The sequence below is a fragment of the Petaurus breviceps genome, unplaced genomic scaffold (assembly GCF_028583685.1).
Source record: "Petaurus breviceps papuanus isolate PSGF00001 unplaced genomic scaffold, PetGlider_PUasm1.0 126, whole genome shotgun sequence".
NCBI lineage: Eukaryota > Metazoa > Chordata > Mammalia > Diprotodontia > Petauridae > Petaurus > Petaurus breviceps.
The window spans coordinates 14,977,987-15,001,474 of record NW_027185655.1 but is presented as its reverse complement, the minus strand read 5'-3'; the positions used below and the strand labels follow the sequence as shown (position 1 = coordinate 15,001,474).

General features: G+C 36.9%; 1 protein-coding gene and 1 pseudogene across 22 annotated transcripts in view; both read left to right on the top strand.

The window, feature by feature from the left end:
• Positions 1-23,488, top strand: part of MAPK10 (mitogen-activated protein kinase 10) — a 257,723-nt gene that overhangs the window by 139,053 nt on the left and 95,182 nt on the right. For 21 of the 22 annotated variants that reach the window (XM_069093364.1, XM_069093328.1, XM_069093333.1 and 18 more), the window contains one exon: positions 22,358-22,429. In XM_069093364.1, the coding sequence (XP_068949465.1) occupies positions 22,364-22,429 (66 nt within the window). In that variant the 5' untranslated portion in view covers positions 22,358-22,363. Of the gene's footprint in view, positions 1-22,357; positions 22,457-23,488 lie in introns of all 22 variants that reach the window. The other variant, XM_069093468.1, reaches the window with a different exon arrangement.
• LOC138169558 (L-lactate dehydrogenase A chain pseudogene) lies at positions 3,918-5,429 on the top strand (annotated as a pseudogene).

The window sequence follows — 23,488 nt, the reverse complement described above, 5'->3', positions numbered from 1 at the left end:
CTCAAGGCTATGCTTAGCCAGACTGGACAGCTATCTATCCTCAGTTCAAGTTGTACATTTGTTGTTTTTTTAGTTTAATAAATGTTTATTGACTTTTGACATAATCTGTTCATATATTTTTTAAAAATCTATTTAATTTTTAATTTATGGAATAAAATAAGCATTTCCATAACATAGTATAATAAAAAAGATTATTGCACATGAAATTGAAAATCTATCATGTACAATTTGCTATTCCTTTTGAATATATAATAAGATTATGTAGTAAATTTATTTTTTTCCTTTTTTTCCCTTCCCCCCACCCAAGAGATGGGACATATACATATATATATATACATATATATATAATTATTCTATGCATACTTCTGTTTATCAGTTCTTTCTCTGGAGGCAAATAGCTTCTTTCTTCATGTGCCTTTTATTTTTAATTTGTGTATTTAATTTCTGGGGAAAGCTGGCCCCGTTTACACCCTCTCATATTCAGTCTAATCTAAATAACATACATCTAAATGACATAGTCCCTCAAAGTAATTCTTAAAACAACAAGACTCTTACTATATATAACATTCTCCTGGCTCTGCTTATCTTGCCCTTCATTCTTTCATGCAAGTCTTTCCATGCCTTTCCAAGATCATTGAGCTCATCATAAACTTTTCACCTTTTGTTTCTTTCCTCACAGTGTTTCCTGTACTAACCTTTTACCCCACTGCCATTTATTTCCTTCCCATTCTTTGAATGCCAAGCCAAAATTCCACCTCTTCAATAGAAGGCTTCTCTCCTCTTCCTTGTCACCTCATGCCAACGGTAGTGACTTTTTCCATCTTCCATATCACATAGCATTTTGGTTAAGCACCTCCAATGAACTTACCATGTGCTATTTAGTGTAGGATAGGGAGTAATTTAAAGTATAGGTAATAATGTGAAATAAGCCTTGAAAGGTAAGGGCTGGTCTGCAGAGGGCCAAAACCCCAGGCTGAGAAGTTTGGGTACACTTGAGATTTTCGAGTCATGTAGATGCCATATTCCCTGACTAGACGTGGATATTCACAGGGTCAGGGTCTCAAGACTAGATGTTGTCTGGAGCCTTTCTCCTGAAGCTAGGCTCGAGTCACTGATGCCTCAGTGGAGCCTGCTGGGCTGCTCTGAGGCTGGTTCTGGGTTTCTCTGCTAGGCTAGGGCTAAGTTTTTGTGCTATTGGGTCTGGGTCAGTCTTAGGCTCGACTTAGTTCTGGCAGGAATTGAATTATCTCTGTAGGATGGGAGTGGGGGGGTAGATTATTGGGCTGAGTGTGATAGACTAGAAGTTATTTCTTACTAGAGTGATACATCCTTAAGTACTTTACACGTGTTTTCACATCTCAGAGTCGATACTCTAACACCATGCTCTCTTAGTTTAGGTTTGATGTTGGGACAAAATAAGAGGCTTTCGAAAGTCATTGAATATTTCAAACAAGGAGGTTTACTTTGCTCTAATAAAGCAAGGATATGCAACATGAAGGCAGTGACATTTAGCTCCCACAGATACCGTCCCCTTCTTTCCATGTGGACACTCATTAGGCCAGCAGGGCAGGGGAAGGTGATGTTCATGGGCTTCAGAATGCTGCCACCAAGTCTACTGACCACAGACTCCTCATGTGGAGGGGAGATACATTTTGTCACCTTAGATAACTAGGCAGCTGTGCTGGGAATTGAGGTGAGGCAATCAGGTCCCAGGGACAATTTTGTCCTGGGCTTACCCCATGTTGTCTGGGGAAGAGGGTTGGGGAGGTGAATGAAGATGAATCTGCTAGTAGCAATGGGCCAATAAAATTCTGGGGAGTCCTTTATCTTCTTTTAGGTAAAACTGCCCTATATTATAGGAAAGAAGCTGTTGGAGAAATGCTGGTTCATTATAGATGTTCAAGAGGAAATTGGTGATAACAAGACTGGAGCTCAGGAGAGAAATTAAAGCTGGATAAGTAGAGATTCTTTGCATAAAGTTGAACATTGAACCCATGGGGGCTGATGAGGTCACCAAGTGAGATAGTAAAGAGGCAGAAGAGAAGATGGCCCAAGAGAGAGCTTTGGGAAATATCCATCTTTAGTAAGTATGGCCTGGAGGAAGACCCAGCACGGAAGACTGAGAAGGGCCAGGTAGGAGGAGAACTAGGGAAGAGGATTTATATCATAAGAACCTAGAGAGGAGGGGTGGCTAGGTGGATCAGTGAATAGAGCACTGGCCCTGGAGTTAGGAGGACCTGAGTTCAAATCCAACCTCAGACATTTAACACTCGCTAGTCGTGTGACCTTGGGCAACTGGAGGGCGACTGCCCTCCAAAAAAAAAAAAAAAAAAACCTAGAGAGGAGATAGTATTTGGAGGCAAGTATAGCAAAATAAACCTCTCAGGTTTTCAGCTACCATACAGTATATTAGGACCCTCTTTGAAAATTTTGCTTTGGGTTTTAAAATTTGAATTTATAGTTATTTCAGTAAGGAGAGGGTTTTGTATTTTTTAAAACAAAATATGATAGAGTCATGCTAGTTTATCCTCACATGTCACCTTTGGAATCTGTCATGTGTATTTATTTCCTGAGTACCAAGGCAGTCTGTGACTATAACAGAACAGAGCTCATTGGCATAAGCAGAGATGAATACTTCCTTTGTTTTTATTCAGACCATACTATAAGCAACTGAGTTAATTGGCTAAAATGCCAGAATTTACTTTTTAACTAATAAACAATAGGCCCCAAATAATTCATTAGGCATTTTATGAAGCCTATATATACACATATAATAAGGTAGGCTAATGAGGCAAGGTAGCATGGTAGATAGGATAGCAGACCCAGTCAAGAAGACTTGAGTTCAACTTTGACCTGAGACATTTACTAAATATGTGACCATGTCAAGTAAAGCTTAACTTGTATTTGCTTTATTTTCCTCATCTGTATAATGGGAGATAATGATAGTGCCTATTTATGCTTTAAAAAACCCTAAAGATACAGGCACATAGGGATACTTTTTTTTTTTTTAGCATAAAAAGTATCTAAAATTCAAAGCAAGTTCCCTATGTGACGGGGATACTCTGGGAGCTTTCCCAATAAATATGGGAATATGGCAAGGTTGGCTATTCTCTCTACTACTATTAGGGATAATACTCCCTATTATTAGCAATAGCAACGAGGTAAGAAAAATAAATTAAAGGCATAATGAGAGTCAAAGGAGAAATAAAATTATGCCTATTTTGTGAGAACATAATAATTTACTTAGCAAATTTTAAGGAATCAGAAAAGAAATTAATTCAGTAACTTCTCAGGCTATAAAATAAATGCAAAAATCAATAATATTTACATAAATCAATAATAAAATTCAAGAGGTAATGATAGAAAGGGAATTTCCATTTGAAATAATTCCAAAATGCATAAAATATTTGGAAGTCAATCTATTAAAGTATAGTCAATCTGTGTATTGCAAAACCCATGTTAAAATAAAGAACAATTTAAATAGTTAAGAGCTTATCATGGGGTCAAACCAATATAATAAATGATAATACTTATAGTTTTAATGTCATACCCAAAGGGATATTTTATAGAATGAAATATTAACAAAATTCATTTATGAGGACAAAATAGGCTATCAAAGGAAATAATTTTAAAAGGTAGGAATAAAGAGGGGATATTGCTTCCAGTCTTCAAACTATAGTATAAAAGAAGCAATCATTAAAACCATTTAGGACTGGAAAAAATGGAAAAGTAGATCAGTGGAACAGACTAAAAAGGGGAAAATCAGAACAAAATCACAAACTCCTTATTTAATAAGAGCTCCATGGAAAACTGGAAAGCATGTGGGAGTCTGGGAGCAGCAAACTCATATCTATCTCAGAGCTCCTGGAAGCCTGAACAATAACCCCATTCAAGCTTGTATTCCCTCCAGTTACAAGATGAGAACTGTCAAAGATAAGCTGATTGTGAATGTCTTAAAGGAAGACCAGATTCTGCATCACTAAGTCACTGTTGGTGGGGTTGGTGCAGTTGGCATGGCATGTACCATCAGTATCTTAATGAAGGATTTGACTGGTGAACTTGTTCTAGTTGATATCATAAAGGACAAACTAAAGGGACAGCTAATGGATCTCCAAAATGGCAGCCGTTTCCCCAGAACACCAAACATTGTATTTGGCAAAGATTACAGTGTAACTGCCCACACAAGACTGGTTGTTATTACAGTTGGGGCCCATCAACATGAAGGAGAAAGTCATCTTAATTTGGTTCAGTGAAATGTGAATATCTTTAAATTCTCCATTCCTAATATTGTTAAATATAGCCCTAATTTCAAGCTGCTTATTGTTTCCAATTCAGTGGCTATTTTGACATATGTGGCCTGAATGCAAAGTGACTTTCCCAAAAACCATGTTAATGGAAGTGGTTCCAAGTCTGGAGAATGCCTATTTCCATTACCTAATGGGGTAGAGACACAGTGCTGACTCTTCAAGCTGTCAAGGATAGGTTCTTGGGGAACACAGAGATTCTAATGTTCCTGTGTGGAGTGACGTGAATGATGCCAGTGTCTCTCTGAAGAATTTTCATCCTGCTTTAAGAACTGATGCTGAGTCAGAGAATTCAAAAGATGTTCACATACAGGTGGTTAAAAGTGCTCATGAGATGATCAGGCTGGGCCATTGGCTTGTGTGGTAGATCTGGCAGAAAGCATAATGAAGAATTTCCATCATGTTAATGACCTATATGGTATTAATGATGATGTCTTCCTCAGTGTCACATGTGTCTTGGGGGTAGAATGGCATTTCAGATATGCTGAAGGTATATCTGACTCCCAAGGAAAAGGCTCATTTAAATAAGAGTGCAGATACTTTTGGGGGAATCCAGAAGGAGTTGTAATTTTAAAGCCTTTTATTGTACCGACACTAAAGTCTAGAGAACATGAAAGTGGTTGAAGGATTCTTTTCAAATAGGTCACATCCTTCTGATTAGTGATTCAACACCAATATAAAACAGAAATGTAAAACTTGTGAACACACTCTAGTCTCCTCTTAAAGTTAGAAATGGGGAACAGTACAGTGACTTCTATCTGTTAAACCATGTTGTTTGTGTAGCAGTGATAGATATGACTTGTACAGTCACTACGTGGTTGCTGTCACAATCAGCACCCCATGGAAGTATAAGTGCCTGCTTTGTAGGTGCTACAGTTTCCCTTGGGTTCAGAAGACAATTTTTGGTTCCTGTACATAAAACACCTTATAGTAGTAACACTTTGCTGATGGATTGGTCACCTTTGTGACCCCCTCCAGCATAGTCCCATGCATTACCTTTCTGGAGAAACCAATTTTATCTATTATATGTATATATCAATAGTTGTAAACTTCCATGTTATATTAAAATATCCATATATGTACAGCAATGTACAACAATGTAACCAATTCAAAAAAAAGAATAAACCCTAAATAACTGATAAGAAAACCCAAAACCAGCCTGGCCAAAATTATGCTTAGACAAATATAACTTATTTTATAATAAGATTGAAAATGGATACACCATTTTAATATTAAAGATGATACTATAAAAATTAGAATAGCAGCAACTGTAATACCTTTCATAGTCATGGGTGGAAGAGGTCTTCTTAAATAACAATACCATGTTTCCCCGATAATAAGACACTGTCTTATTATTTTTTTTGGACAGAAAAACACCAGAGGGCTTATTTTCAGGGGAGGGCTTATTTTAATGAACATTGACAGCAATTTTAATAAACAGGTAAATGTGAACAAAAAAATGTACCTTTATTCAATAAGCAAATCACTGGGGAAGAACAGGATGACGTGCTCACTGCTGCAGCTCTGATTGGATGCAGCTTGGAGCGCGGCGTGCGTTTCACAGGAGGGGGGACGGTGAAATCTCAATAGGGCTTATTTTAGGGGGAGGGCTTATTTTAGAGGAATCTTACACACTAAGGGGAGGGCTTATTTTCGGGATAGATCGTATTGTCGGGGAAACACGTAATAGAAAATAGGAATAGTCAATGTTCGAGGTGTTATAGAAGGGCAGATGTTATTGGTGGGTCTGTGATCGATAATTCTATAATAAAGGGGCAAAGATGCCCATAGTCTTTGACCCATAGATTTTTACTGCTAGAGATATTGGCCAAAAGAGGTAATTTGTAAAAAGAAAGGATCCACATACACCAAAATATTTCTAACAGCATTTTTTTGGTAGCATAGAACTGGGAACAAGGTAGATGCCTGGAAGTTGGGGGAAATCTAAACAAATTATAGTACAGGAATGTAATGCAGTATTACTATGATATAAGAAATGGTAAATATGATGAATGCAGAGAAGCACAAAAAGACTTTCTCCAAATAATGGAAAATAAAGGAAGCAGATCCAGGAAATTGGTATACAAAATGACTTAAAACAGTGTAAATACAAAGAACAACCACTACAAAACAATTGAAAATGATTGTTGTATGATTATAAAGAAGAGTCTTCATCCTAAAGGTGATTTATGAGAAGAAACTTTCCCTAACTTTGTAGAGATTGGGGTTCTGGGATGAGGGGAGGCTCCCTTAAGTTTGCAACATTATGTTTATTGTCAGATTTTTTTTAATATGATGATTGGTTTTAAAGATTTCTTTTTTCTTTTTCTTTAAAAGAAATTTTGTTATGAGAAAAAGTTTTCTGGGGAGGGAGAGGGAAGGATGTAGGGGAAAAGTTATGTGGCATAATTTACAAAGTTTTAATTTAAAATTTCATCTGGAAAAACTGCCTTGCATATTTCTATACCAGTAGAAAGTAGAACTTAAAGGAAATTGATGGTTATTTACAAGAATATAAAATACTGAAAGTAACAATTGAGTAAAATTGATGGCTATTTACAAGAATACAAAATACTGAAAGTAACAATTGAGGAATTTTAAATTAAAATTAAAATTTTAAATTTAAATTTTAAAGAACCCTATCTGTAAAAAATTAAATTAGTTAATCATAAATGCTTGGGGGCAGAGGGGATTCTGGGTCACATGGATTTGCAAAATCATTCTATTAAACTTTTAAAGAGCAGTTAATACTCATGCTACAAAATACCATCTTACAAAAGTTATTCTTAAAAATTAGAGACCACAGGCACTCTGATAGATTACTTTTATGAGATAAATATTATTTTGCTACCCAAAGAAGGTAGAGAGAAAGCAAAGAATGAGAACCAGAAACCCATTTCACTGAAGGATATTGGTGTAAAAATGTGAAATGAAACACTAACAAGGAAATCATAACCAGAATGCAAATTCACTGTGATCAGTTTGGAATCATACCAGAGATATAGATATATAGGATATACAGATATATAGATAAACAGATCTATAGGATATACAGATATATAGGAAACAATTAGCATAATTAGGTTTTTAAACACCAAAAATAATTTTTAAACCCCACATGATTATTTCAGTGCATTCTGAAAAAACCTTTAACAAAATTTTACACTCAAGTTAAAGATCCTAAACAGAACAGACAACTGATCTGAAACTAATTAAATGGAGAGTTACATGGGGAAGGGCTTTTGAAGAGCTAGATTTTGTCCAAAGGAAAGGCAAACCTTCTCCAGGTCCTAAAGGGAGATGACAATCTTGGGGATTAGGCTTTGAGTGTATACAAAGCTGAAAACTGGGAAGCACTCCATGTACAAAGAGCAGAGTCACACTCTTGCTGAAGAGAGCTCAGCATCTAGGCAGACAAATCTATTGCTTCTCCATGAACCTTGAATCCAGAAGATGGGCGATGATGCTTCCAGAAGCTTAGTCCTGCCTGCCAGCTGCTACCTAGCAGCAAAACCTCCTCTTCAGTCTTGTCTCACAGCCACTGTCCAGAGCCTTGCTTATTCAGAAGCAGCAGCCCAGTGGCAGTGGCCTGACTGGTGCTATCTGGCAGCCAGTGTCCAGTAAAGCATCCATGAAGCTGGGCATAGCCATGGGGAAAGGAGAAAAAGCCTGCTGAAAGAAGGCACCTCCTAGCCTTAAAGGAGCCATCTTTGCTGACTGGGAAAGAATTATCTGGTTTTGAATGACTTTTTGGAAATGACAATATAGCCAAACAACTGGACTTCAGTTTTATAATGTATGTGGATGTGGCCAGCCAATTGGGGGTTAGCATAAGTAACTCCAATAGTGATTATTTTGGGAACCCTGTACACAACTTTACATTTATCTTTATTGTATTTCATCTTAGAATTTTCAATCCAATTCTCTAACCTGTCAAGGTGAGCTGTCCCTTTGAAGTCTGTATCATCTGAGAATGTGATAAACATGCCATCCATGCAAAAGCAAGATATTTGATGCAAATCCAAGATATTGATAACAATATTAAACCACACAGGGGAAAGCAGAAAGGCGCGTCTCTGGAGACCTCACTGACGTTGAACCATTAACAGTTGCTTTCTGAATCTTCCAAACCTTTCTGAATCCATCTTATTATATTATTATTTAATCCATAGTTCTGTATAAGAATAATATGGGGTACTTTCTCAAAAGCTTTGCCACCAACTATATAGACTATTTATATCCTTCATACAGTAGTTCAATAGAATGAGGACAGGGACCACACCTATATTTTCATTGATATATGGAACTAACAGTTGAGGATAACCCTTTTGCCAATACAGTTTGGACACTGTCTCTGCAACTAGAGTCATAGAAATTTGCCTAGATATTGAGATGTTAAGTGATTTGTCCAGAGTTACACAGTCTATTTTATCATAGATGACATTGGTCTAATAATACTGTAAAAAAAAAAAGAAATATACAGAAACAGTACCCATAGACTCTATGGGAGAGGCTTTCAAAGGTGGTGTCTGTTGCACAGCCAACATCCTTTATTAATTCCTTGAGCACTACACACTTATTTTCTACTTTACTTGTTGCTGTTCAGTCATATCTGACTTTGTGACCTCTTTTGGGATTTCCTTGGCAAAGATACTGGAGTGGGGGCAGCTAGGTGGTGCAGTGAATAGAGCACAGGCCCTGGAGTCAGGAGGACCTGACTTCAAATCCGTGATTAAAACTTAACCCTGTTTGCCTCAGTTTCCTCACCTTTAAAATGACCTGGAGAAGGAAATGGCAAACCACTCCAGTATCTCTGCCAAGAAAACCTCAAATGGGGTCACAGAGTCAGATGTGACTGAAAAGATTCAACAATAGCAAAAAAACAACAATCCCTTCTTGTCAGTGCACTATGATAAATAAAGTATATCATGTTATAGTGATATGCCAGAGCACTGGCTTTGAGAGTCTGAGGATCTAATTCAAACTCTGTCTCCAATGCCCACTACCTCTTACCACTTCTTACCACCTGCATAACCTTGGGCAAGTCATTTACCCTTTATTAGCCCTGGTTTCCTCATCTATGAAATGAGGGGATGCAGATTGGATGGGATGTCTTCTAAAATCCTTCCTGGCTCTAAATCTATGCTTCTCTATTTTTATTGTTTACCAATTTAAAAAAAAACTGATGGTTTCATACTTTATCTGTTCTGCTGATAATATTTCTATTTAGTGAGAGTATGATATAGACTGTATTTGAGAAAACGCTCACATAGAGTGCCTAGAAGGTGAAATAATAAAAATGACCAAAGAATCAATATTATTTAATCATAATGTATCAGCAAAGGGAGAGAATGTGAATAAAAGATGTCCATATGATTTTTAAATAATTTATTTTATTTTCAATTCATGGAACAAAACAAGTATTTCTATAACAGTGCAATAAAAAAAGACGATTGCACATGAAATTGCAAATCTACCATGTGTAACTTGCTATTCCTTCCAAATATGCAATAAAGTTGTCATGCAAATTTCTTTTTTTTTCCTTTTCTTTCCTCTCTTCCCCCCTGCCCCAGATATGGCTATCATTAGACACAACAGACACACACACATAATATGTATAATATATATTATAAAATTATTCTGTACATACTTCTATTTATCAGTTCTTTATCTGGATGCAGATGGTGTCTCTCTTCATATGTCCTTAATTTGATTTTAAAAACTTCTTTTTGTCAAAAAATTCAGACATCATGATTTAATAAAGAACAGTATGAAATAATACTAGAAAAAATTGTGAGAGCCAGATTATGGGCAGATTTAAATATCAAATAGCAGACTTCGTATTTTACTCTAGAGGTCAGTTGAACTTTTTGAGAATGGCAGTTACATGGTCAGGTTTATGTTTTCAGTTTAGCAATTTGCATTTTTGAGGAGGATGAAAGAGGGGAGAAAGTTGGCTGAATGGTAGGTGGGAGGTTGAGGAAATCTGAAAATTGGATGATGGCTGTGTTAGCAAAGAGAAGGGGTATAGGTAGACTCTAGAGATATTGTGAAGGGATGATTATCGAGTGATTAAATATAGGAGGAGAGGCAGAGAAGATTCAAAGTTGTTTGTGAGGTTATATGCCTGGGAAGCTGGATGGATAGTTGTGCCCTCGACAGAAATAAGAAAATTTAGAAAAGGTTTTAGGGGTAATAGAAGTTTCATTTTGGACATTCTTGATTAGAGATTCAGGTAGAGAGGTTTAGAAGGTGGTAATATGGCAATGGGTCCATGAGAGAGAGATTTAGATAGGAGTAGTTTAAGAAGGCAGAGAGCATAAATTTTGATGAGGGAGACAGCTTCATGTTATATCATTTCAAGGCCCTTCAACCTTTGCCCCTCTCAGTGTCCTTCATAAAGTAGTGCTTCATTCAACAAACGCAGAATACAGTGGGACTAGAATTCCCCTTTATAACTTTATGCCTATTGATTGTCGAATATAAAAAAACCTTCCTCACTAGAACAAAATGTCTTAAATATTCTCAAAGATTTCTACCATGCATATGTCAGAATTATTTTAGATTCCTTGAAAGAGCCCATAATAGAGTAAGTTTGCTTAATGACCATGACCCTCTGGTTATTAATATCAAGTGAGGTGTAAAACAGGGAGACATTCACTAAAGGTGTTTGCTATCATGGCAGATATTTAAAGCAGAATCCAAACAAAAGTTGGATTTTCTAATGATAGTGAGGTCTTCCAGATCCACTTATTTACGAATGTTCTGCTAAATGTATCATGCCTTGGAATTCTGTAGAGCCTCCTAAATTATATCTATAATCAACCAAAAGAGTTAAACATCATTATTTGCCATGTGACTTGGGCAAGTTACTTAACCCCAATTGCCCTCCAAAAAAAAAAGGCAAAAAAAAAAAAACCATCGTTATTTATATAGAAAGACCTAAGTGAAGACTTATTGTTCAGGCTATGACATGTAGTTGAATTGATACCTCACTGAGTTGGTCCATCAGCACATATATCTTAGATAGAAACTTCAAAAGGATGGGTCCAGAGCAGGAGGAGGTGAGGAAATTACATTGCCTTTGGGAAATTACAAGCTGCTCCCTAAAACAAAAGGCGACCTTCTCAATATTCTTCTGGGGACACTAAGTTTCTGCAAATTGAAGAATACCACAGTTCCCAAAGAATTAGTTTCAGATCACCTAAAGGGTGATGGAAAGGTACGTGGTAGGTTTTACTAGGCTGCAGCTAGAGAAGCAATAAAAAGCAGAGAAAAGTATAATGGAGAAAAGAAGTGAGTCAGTCATGAGTGAAGTGTAGACCCCAAGTTCCACTGGTGTTTACTCAATGCCAAGAGATCTTGAGGAAGATTCTCAATACCCTGCCAAGGACTGAGTGGAGGATTTTATAGGGGAACATGGACAGAATTGCAGAGGATGAGTAGGCATAGAGAGGTTGTAGTTTCACTGTGGGATAGATTACTCCTGTTGATAAGATTATACATTCATTGAGTTCTTAAAATATTTGTCAGTGTCTTGTTTCTCTGTTAGGTTGTAAGTCCCTCCAGGGCAGGGAATTTGTTGTTTTTCATATTTGTATTTCTAGTACCTAGCATAGTTACTTAAACATGATTTGGGTCAAATAAATATTTTCAAATTGAATTTTGGATTGTGTATACACGCATATGCATATGCATATGTACACACATAAACACATATACATATATATGTATTGATACACACTCACATACACACATCACTGGATGGAAGCAAAACATGGTTCTTGTTCAATAAATATTCTTACCTCTCAACTTCATTTTCATATATTAAACACAAAAGGAACTTACCTTCCATTCTACAAGCTTTCTGATAGTCAACTGATTGGCCGGTAAAAGTACATAAAAGGAGAACAAAACCTGTTTTTATTCCTATTTATGAAAATTATTAAACAGAATAAAAAAAGATATCTTCATATTGATAACCTTTCCTTCCCCCTACTTTATTCAAATGGTTTTGTATATCTTTTTTTCTCATTGAAAGGAATTTTAAATAATTCTTATTTTTTTTTAAAGAATATTTAGACACTTCCTTTTGTGCTATATTATTCTGTATCAGGTAATTTACAAAAACTATTATTAATTAATTTAAAAATTATTATCCAATTTTTTTGTCATATATACTTAGCAATGGGTGAAATGTTAGAAATATTAAACTCTTATAAATGGCAATAGTATAAGGTCAGTAAGCCTATACTTTAATCTGAATGATTTTTTTTTTTAAAGCAATTGGGGTTAAGTAACATGCTCAAGGTTACACGGCCAGTTATTTCTGGGTGTGGTGCTAAGTATCCAAGCCTGGATTTGATCCCCAGGTCATCCTGGAGCTGGTGCTCTTACTCATTGAGCCACATGGCCACCCCTAAGCAATTGGGGTTAAGTAACTTGTTCAAGGTTACACGTCCCAGGTGTTTCTGGATGGGTGCTAAGTGTCTGAGCCCGGATTCAATCCCCAGGTCTTCCTGACACTGGAGCCGGTGCTCTTACTCCCTGTGCTACCTGGCCGCCCCTATCTGAATGATTTTTTTGAGGGGTGCTTGAGGATGTGGAATTTTAACTAATTATGCTATGGATAAAATTACATGAAAATAAATTTCTAGGTGTAAAAGGTTGTGTTTTAGTATGGGATAGCTTAAATATGGCTTTTGGCATGGTTTACTGCTATTTCTACAAGGAGATTTATAACACATTTTTCTAGAGAACATTTTTCAAAACTGATTTTCGTTCCCACAAAAAATTTATAGACTTACCACAGTTGAATGCATATGAAAATTCATAACATTCAAAACACAGCTTTTTTATGCAAAAAGTTGCATGATTTTATGAATGGGATCAGTTTTTTTTAATGTGGAAAATAATAGGGGTGAAGAAATGAACTAAAATTCCAAAGTCTCATCTCATCCTGAAGCTCATAAAACAAAGTAGGTCTAGAAGTATTTTGAAGGATAGGAAGAAGCATGTGACCTCATAATGAGATCATGCATTCCATATTGGTAAAATGGTTTATGTGATGGCAGAGAGTCAGGAATCATTGAATCCTAAGTGGAGATGCAGATGTTGATTTTGTCTGAAAAGAATTAGGGCCAGTTTTATAAATAGTCTTACAGTTCTAGAAAAGTTAAGGAAAAAGTGAACAAATTAAGCTTTTGTTATTATTAATTCAGAAATGGTTTTCATTCATCTTCTATCATTTATTTTTAATTTTTTAAAAAAGTTTTATTGATACATTTTGTTTTTATGTTGCCAACATTTGCAGGTTACTCCCACTCCAAGAGAGTTTTCATAACAGAGTAAAAAAGTTAAGGAAAACTAATTTAATAACCTCATCTGAAAATGTATGAAACATTTCATAGCAGTTCCCCTACTTCTGTTTAAAAAATTAATGGAGATCTATTTCATCTCTCTTTCACTCCCACTCCGTTAATAAAAGAAAAAAAGTTCTAGCAAAAATGCATAGTCAAGCAAAACAAATTCTCTCAATGACTATATGGTCTTATTCTGTACCCTGAATTAATGGAGAGTATGCTTCATCACTGTTTCTCTGAAATCATGAATGGTTATTGTACTGATCATAGATCTTAAAGTTTTTTAAGACATTTGTTTTTATAGTACTGTTGTATAGATCATTCTCCTGGTTCTGCCTATTTTATTCTTTGTCAGTTTATACAAATCTTCCAAGTTGTTCATTTTTTATAATATAATTGATCTTATCATATAGTGTTCTACTAGTTCTCTTGACTTTTAATCAGTTCACATAAATCTTTTCATGTCTTCTTAAAATCATATGTTTCATTATTTCTTACAACACAAGAGTATTTTTTCATATTCTTTTCCAATAATTTGTTCAGCCATTCCTCCATTGTTGGACATCCATTTGTTTCTAGTTGTTTTTTTTTTCCCCACCACAAAAAAGTTGCTACAGATATTTTTGTTCAAAGGAAAAAATAACCTTTTTCTCTTTCTTTGATCTACATCTACAGGCCTAGCAGGGGTATAGCTGCATCAAAGGGCACATACTATTCAATAACTTTTTGTATAGAATTCTAAAATGCTGTCTAGAATGATTGTACCTATTCACAGGTCCACCAACAGTGTATCAGTGTGCCTGTTTTCCCATAGCCCCTCCAAAATTTATCATTTTCCTTTTTAATCATCTGTACCTGGTAGGTAAAAATTTTTTTAAATTACAATTTTCTGATTATTTTTATATGGCTATGTATAGTCTGCATTTCTTTTTAAGAACTGTTAGCTCATGTCCAATATATTAATTGGGAAAAGTCTTTTTATTGTAAATTTGAATCAGTTCCTTATATATCTTAGAAATGAGACTCTTACCAGAAAAACTTGTTGCAAAGCTTTTTCCCACAGTTAATTATTTACCTTTTAATCTTAGTTTTATTAAGTTTGTACAAAATTATTTTTAAATTTTAAATTTCAATAAAATTTATTATTATTTATTGTAATTTTATTATAATTAAATTAAACTTTAACAGGTTTTAATTTTATATAATCAAAATTATCCATTTTGTCTTCCACGATCCTCTTTATTCCATGTTAAATCAAGAACTTTGGTAATTGATTTTTTTCCCCATGTCTTTCTAAATTTATGATATGACATTTTATATCTTATGTATTGTATGTCTTGAAGATATAATAAACTCCTTTTGGATAATGTATAATTGTATAGCTGTGTCACAGAAAGCAAGGGCCAACCAATTAGTAGGGACAGTTTTCTTTTGGTGAAAACTAATACCCATTTTAGGGAAACAGGAGGGAACCATGGTGGGATTTTAGCTGGGACTTGAAGGCAGCCAGGGAATCCAGGGGGCAGAGATGAGGAGAGAGTGCTTTCCAGGCATGAGGGACAGTGAGTGAAAATGCCTTTTGTCCGGAGGTAGAGTATTTTGTGCAAGGAATAGCAAGAGAAAGACTGTGTCCCTGGGTCTCAGAATATGTAGGGAAGAAGGAGGAAGTAAGATGTAATGCTAGTGCCTTCCCTCCATTAACTACCTCTCATTTATCTTGTATATTTTAGTATATATTTATATAGTTGCATTTGTTGTTTACATAGTTGTTTCCCAATTGTCTCCTCCATGAGTCTGTAAACTTCTTGAGAATTAGGACCACCAATGTATCCTCAGCATTAATAAGATAGTACCTGGCAATAATAGGTGCTTAATAAATGTGCTTTGACCAACTGACTAAGAAGACTAGAAAGGTAGGAAGGGGATAGGTCATGAATGACTTTAAAAGAAACTCAGAGAATTTTATACAGGTGATGTGATCCTGGATGTAATAGGGAGCATTAGAGTTTATTGAATGGGAGGTGGTGGTTAGACCTTTGCTTTAGAAAGATCATTTTGATAGCTGAGTATAGGATGGACTGGAATGCATAAGACACAAAGCAGTAAGATCAACCTGAAAGTTATTGTAATAGTCGAGGCATGAGGTGATAGGGGTCTGTACTTGAGTGTGAGGAGAGAAGGGGCACAGATGAGAGATACTGTAAAGACAGGTAGAAGTGATGGATCTTGGGAACATATAGGATGGGGGGGAGGGAGGAATAAAGAGTTGAAGATTACATCTACATGACAAACCTGAGTGATAAGGAGGAATGGGGAGGTCCATGGTTGGGGAGTGTGACTTGGGTGAAGATCTAGCCAAGGAGAATGAAAAGAATTGGCCACATAGGTCAATTGAGAACCAACAAGATGCCACTCTCAGATAAGCTTATCACTTCTAAACTCACCACCATGCTCCCAAATCAAACCTCGACTCACCCCTCCTCCCTCAGCCTCCTTTCCTCTCTGTTTGGAGGACTAGAGGGTAGAGTACCAAGCTCCTCTCAATGCCTTCCTTTTTAGGGGGCAGAAACCTGTTGCGGGCGTCTGCCTTCACAACAGATCTAGACGACTAGCCCCACGGCCCTCTCACTTACCCATCCCGGGTCTTCGGTCGTCACCGGCCCCTCACGGGGAAAAACACCAGACAGAAGGCGGAGGAGTGAAGCGGGGTGGTTTATTCTTCAACAGTTACATGGCGGAGAGAGAGAGAGCGCCCTCTCACACAAGAAAATATATAGCGAATCCGAGCCAATCACATCGCAGTTTTACATTTATGGCCTTATAAGGTGATCACCCCCATGGCCTTATATGGAGATCACCCCATATTCATTCAAAGCAACCATGGCATCGCCCATAAACCCCTCCCCCTCCCCCATCAGAAACCAGACTCCCAATTTTGCATCTGCTTCTATGCTTGTTTTAAACTGTACAGAACATGGTTCCTCCTTGCTGGATAGCCTCAGGTGTCCTAGGTACCCCACCACCCCTATTCTCACCTCCTTTTGCGTGCTGTCTCCCCTTTAGATTGTAAGCTCATTGGGTTGTATTTATTAAATTTGGCACAATGACTGGAGATTTGTAGGTGCTTAATAAATATTTATTGGACTGGATTGCATTAGGAGAATTGAGTCCCCAAAACAGAAGAAAGTATCAAGGAGGAGAGGATGATCAACAAGGTCCTGTGAAGAATGCTGAGGATTGAGGGGGAAAAACTGTTAGATCTGAAAATTAAGTATCATTGGTAAGCATGGAGAGAGGAATTTCAGTTGAATGATAGGTCAGAAGCTAGACTGCAGAGTTAGAAGTAAGGGAAAGGAGAGGAAATTGAGAGACTGATTGTAGATGGGCTTCTCCAGGAGGTTAACCTTGAAAAAGATAAATTAAATTGCATTCTATTGTTTATATCAGTCCTTTTGCAGGTTTCAAGGTTTGCTAATTTTTAGTTTGACCTTTTCCACATGATAGAGAAAGTTCAACTGGGCATATGGGAAATCTGAGTCTGGTTTATTTTCTTTTTAACAATACCTGTCATACATGTGCTCATAGGCTTTGTACTTTTAAGCCAGTCTAACAAATCAGAAAATACTGGTGGTTGTAGATAACAAATACATTATATATCAATTCAACCTAAGAAACCATCCAAGTTTCTTTTAAAAATCTCAATTTTTTTTATCTGTTTCCTTTGTGTTTTAATATGGTGACAAACCACAATGAGTCCAGGGTTTCACAGCACAATTTCATTGTATACAACTATGACTCTTCTAAAATCCTGAGACTCAGTTGGCAGCCCAGGTGAAATTAAGTATTGATTTGGGTCATTAAGATACATCATAGTTCCATTTCTCTTATAAATGGTTGCCCTGCATAAAAACAACATGATGCATTCTTTTTTTAAAAGTAATCTATTTTTTCAAGCATTTATCTCTGCCTCCTGTTGCCTTCCCCAACTGAACAATAAAAAAGTAAAAGAAAACCCTCATAATAAATATGCACAGTCCAGCAAAACTCACAGCTATTTCATTCTGCATTTGAATCCATCACCGCTCTGGCAGGAGGTGCTCCAGATCCATGATTAATCATTTCATTGATTAGAATTCCAAAGTCTTTCAGAGTTGTTTTTCTTTATAATACTGTCATCATATAAATTGTTCTCCTATTTCTGTGCATTTTATTCTGCATCTATTATAAAGGTCTCAGTTTCCTATGAAACTGTCCATTTAGTTATTAATTATGGGACAATAATATCCTATCATATTCACATACCATATTTTGTTTAGCCATTCTGGTTTGAAGAAGGGCCACTGTAAATATTTTTGCTCATTTGTCTCCTTTTTCTCTTTCTTTGGTCTCTTTGGAGTCTAGACCTCACAGATGTATAGTAGGGTCAAAGAGCTTGTAATGTTCAGTTACTTTTTGTGTCTCATTTGAGTTTGCTTTCAAAATGGTTGTCCCCATTCATGGCTCTCCCAGCAGTGCATCATTATGCCTGTTTTCCCATAGTTCCTCCAACGTTTGTCATTTTTGCCAATCTGAATGACAGTTTGCATTATCGAATTATTAATGATTTGGAGATTGTTGGCATATAGTTGATATTTTAGATGTCTTCCTTTGAAAACTATTTGCTCAGATCATTTGTCTATTTAGTAATGATTCATAGCTTTATAAATTTGAATCAGTTTCTGGGTGTGTTGGGTATGAGATCTTTAAAAGAAAAATTCATTTGAAAGTTTTCCCCCTCTGGTTACCTGTTTCACTTTTAATTTTGACTTCATTAGGCTTAACATAATAGAGGCAATACCTTGAAGATCTTGCAAGTTTGGTTCTAGACCACAATAAAGCGAGTATCAAAATAACAAAAGTCACACGATTTTTTTGCTTGTAAAAGTTATGTTTACATTATATTGTAGTCTATTAAGTGTGTGATAGTATTATGTCTAACAAGTGTATTCATTGAAATACTTTATTGCTAAAAAATGTTAACCAATATTTGGATCTCTGTAAAGTTGTAAATCTTTTTTTTTTTTTTACTGGTGGAGGGTCTTGCCTTGATGTTGATGGATGTTGACTAATCAGGATGATGGTTGCTGAAGGTTGGGGTGGCTGTGGTGATTTCTTAAAATAAGATGATGAGGAATTTTGCTGCATCAATTGACTTCTTTTCAGTTGAACACAGAGGCCATTATAGGGTTAGTAACTGACCTAGTTTAATTATTGTTGTGTCTCTGGTAAGAAAGCCTGAGGAGAGGGAGAGTGATATGGTCGATGGAGCAGTCAGAACACATACCCCATTTATTTAGTTCTCTGTCTTATATGGGTGTGGTTCATGGCACCCTAAAACAATTACAATAGTAGCCTCAAAGATCACTGATCACAGATCACCATAACAGATATGATATCATGGAAAAAGTTTGACATATTGCAAGAATTACCAAAATGTGACACGGAGACACAATGCAAGCATATGCTTTGGAAAAATGGTAACAGTAGACTTGCTGGACTTAGGGCCATAATCCTTTAGTTTGTAAAACAAAATATCTGAATAAAAAAAAACAAAAAACTGAATATCTATGAAGTTTAATAAAATGAGATGTACCTGTACATTCTTTTGAGGATCCTGATGCATACAACTTATCATTGCCTTATTCAAAATAACTGTTTACTCTCATAAGATCATAATGATGAGAATTTTAGTAGTGATTCATAGCAAGGCTTTATTTAAGGTTCTTTTCCTGAAAGAATCAGAAAAAAAAAGCAAAAGTCAATAAGTTCCTCAAATTATCTCCTCCTCCCCTCCGTTCATGCCACTCTTGGGTACCATGTTGTACACAGGAAGTTGAGACTAACATCCTTTTAGAGTCATACTGAAATAATGTCTTAGGCATTTATGTGTTTCTACTTAATGGTGCCACATATCCTTTGCCCTGTCAGGAAATATAATTATCTACCAAGTTTTTTTAGCAATCAATGGGTTTATGACATTAAAAGCCCCTTGTATTTTAATGTCCCCCAGGAACAAGGAGTTTCTATTGCAACTTAATGGGTAAGGGTACATCACTCAGGGAGAGTAGCCAGTGCCAGGAAAGGCTGGGATGCTTGCTTCTCATAACGAGCTTCTTCATTCATTAAAGATTAAAGACACATTGTCCCTTTCAGGTAGATGTCTGAATTTTATCATTGCCTCTATCCCCATCTCTTTTTTTAAACAATGTTTTATTTTTTCCCCAATTACATGTTAAAGCCAATTTTTAACATTTTTAAAAGTTTTCAATTCCAAGTTCTATCCCTTCCTTTCTGCCTCTCTTCTCCCCTCCCTGAGACCATAAGCAGTCTGATAAAGGTTATACATGTGCAATCATGTGAACCATTTCCATAGCAGTCATTTTGTACAAGAAGATGAGAACAACACAAAGAAAATGAAAAAGAAATAGCATGCTTCAGTCTGGATTCAGATGATATCAGTTCTTTATCCACCTTTCAGCGGTTGAAAAAAAACTGCTTACTTACTGTGCAGCAATCACGTATCAGTCATTGCTACTAAACTCTTTCAAGCTCTTGCTGTTGCCAGCTCTTCATGATGTGTCAGATGCAAGACTATATAATAATAGTAATCTAACACTTATAAAACACCTACTATGTACCAGGCACTGTGCTAAGCACTTTGCAAATATTATCTCATTTTATCCTCACAATTACCCTGGGAGGTAGGTGCTATTTTTATTTCCATTTTACATTTAAGGAAACTGAGGCAGACAGTGGAACTTGAAGAAGGCAGAACCACATTAAGTGGGAGAATGATTTCCCTCAGTCTCAGTTCTTTGCTTTTTTTTTTTTGTATTTCTTGAGCACTGTCAGAGTACTGGATAAAACAGGGAACATTTTTGCTTCCTCTCCTGTGAGTATTTAACATTCAATTAGATTCATTTTAATAGAGATGGTACTCCATTTCAAGGACGATAGAGAAAACTGTGACAATACCAGGCACTGGGAGTACTGGGCTAAGAGTCAGGAAAACCTTGACTCAAATCTTGCCTCCAGGACACTTACACTGTGTGACCTTGGGAAAGTCACTTCACCACTTAACATTGTTCAGACTGTTTCCTTCATAGGTAAAATCATGCCAGTAGTGCCTACATCACTTGCTGTTGTGAGGCTCAAATAAGATAATGTATGTGACCTATTTTGCAAAGCTTGAAGTATATAAAAGCAGCTTTTAGATTATGGGAAAATATCTGTCAGTTGTTTTCAGTCAGTGGCAGTGTGTGTAGTCTTTACATCCTCAGGATTTCTGTGTTATTGCTCCTTTGTCTACCTCACTTTTTATACCATGCTCCTCCCCCAAGGACAGAGAAATCTTCATACCTTCCAGGGGAAGGAGATATGGAGGGAGGAAGAGAAAGGAAGGAGGGAGAAAGAGGGGGAGAGGAAGGGAGGGAAGGAGGGGGGGGAAATAAGATAATGTATGTGACCTATTGGGGGGGGGGGGGGGGGGGGAGGAGGGGGGGAGGGAGGGAAGGGGGGGGGGAAGGAGGGAAGGGGAAAGGGGGGGGGGAGGGGGGGAGGGAGAGGGAGGGAGGGAGAGAGGGAACATATGAGGAATTTTACCTTACCTTAAGAGTATTTCATATCAGAAATAACAAAAATATTGCTAAATTCATACCATAGAAACAACATATTCAGGCAGAGTAAGAAGGGTTTATAGTAATGTATGCATGTTGATAAATAATATCTGTGAAAACATGAATATTCAACTTATTAATTCAGTAAGTTGCTGGAATTCAAAGACAAAAGCAAAACAGACCTTCCTCTCAAGACCTCTTGGTTTTACATTCTAAGAGGGAAGACACTTTATAGTGATGTACAAAATTCATTAGAAATTGATACAAAGTGCTGTGCTAGCTGCTTCTGGGGGTGTGTAAGTGGGTCAGAAAAGGCTTCCTGTTGGCAATGGGGCTAGATCTGAGTCTTGAAGGAAGTTAGCAATTTCCAGGGGTGGAAGTGAGAGAGGTGTGCCTTATAGGCATGAAGGAAGAAGAGAGTTAGCAATCTGGACATTTTGGTTGAACCTCACTTAAATAGTCAGATGATTACAAGGTCACTGATTTGGAGCCAGGAAAGTCACAAATACGACCTCATGCATCTCTCTTAATTTACAGAAGAAGAAGCTGAAGACCAGAGAGGTTAAGCCCAAAGTCACTGCCTGGAAGCCAGCAATTCGAGCAGAATTTCCCCTTAGGGGAGCTAGGAAAAGCATGAATCATTAGGGGCTGAAACTGCATTAATTAGACTCTTAATAGATCTAAATAAGTATTCCTAGTTTCCTTGATCTGTGATTTAACTAGTCTTCAGTCTAAAGAGGCTGTTTCTTCATCCTACTGAAAACCCCAGCAGAGTAGGGATGGAGAAAGGGTGTGAAATGGCTGCAACTGTATCCTCTTGAAGAGAATTCACCCTTTGTAAAGGCAGAAATGTCTTTTTTGGTAGGAAGGAGGTAAAGAAACCAGGCTGAGTCGTCAGTGTTGTTCAGGACAGCTGCCCAATCTAGGTTTTGTTCAGTAGCCAATATGTGACTGATGTCCAGTGAGTTAAAGTTTGTATTTTAAAATAATGATAAATGCAGTGATTTGGATTGTCTGAACTTGTTTTGTTTTACAGGTATTTATGAGCCGCTACTTCTTGTCCTACTTCAGTGAACCTGCCTTCGATGTGAAAATTGCCTTTTGTCAGGTGTGTGTTTCTTACAGGTAAAACAAGGTACAGTATATTCCCTTGTATTTCTGTTTTCCCACTTTCACCATTCCATCTTGTCACCCAACATGTAATATATTTGGAATGCAGTCATTTCAGTGTATTTCAGAAGATCTAAATAATTATAGCATGGCCATGGGGCTCAGTCAGTGATTGAGTTCATCTTCTTGTTGGTGTTCATTTTCTTTGAGAAGCATGGGAGTGGGTGCAACCAACTGGCACAGTGAATAGAATGCTGGAGCTGGAGTCAGGAAGATCCAACTTCATGAATTCACAGCTGATGGCAGGTACTTACTAACTGTGTGACCTTGGACAAGTCACTTAACTCTGCCTCAGTTTCCTCATCTGTAAAATAAGCTAGAGAAGGAAATGACAAACCACTCCAGTATCTTTGCCAAGAGAATCCAAAATGAGGTCACAAAGAGTTGGACATGACTGAAATGACAGAACAACAACATGGGAGAGGTATTTATTTCCTACACACAAAAGAAATACTTATCCCAGAACATTCCCATAAACAGACTTGAACAAGGGGCAATAATAACTTCTATTTTACCCCTTACTAGGAGAATGATAATTAAGCCCCATCAGAACATAAACCAGTCTGTGGAATTGCTGAATAGGCTTTCCACATTTTACTTCAGCTCAGCAATGTTCCCCTCAAGACAGAGCTAAGCCAGTGATTGAGCTCATCTTCCTGCTCATGTATACCTTCAAGAAGTATGGGAGGAGTTGTCAGAAATGTCTCCCTGGGCCACCAATTAGCCCTGACCAAAAATACCAGCATCTCTGAAACTCTTGAATTCACAAGATGACTTCAATACCTAGATGCCACAACACCTCAGGATCAGTGTTAATTTAGCTAAGATCAGGAAAGAAGAATCACAAAAGAGACACCCAGAACTCAGGATCAGAACACTGGCTTTAGCTCCCATGTGTTCACAGCCTCATGGTGGCTGTGGTGGGACACAGGGCTAGTTCCCCCAACCCTTTCCCCCAACCCCTCAAAGGAAGTTATATGATGCTTCCTAAAGGTTT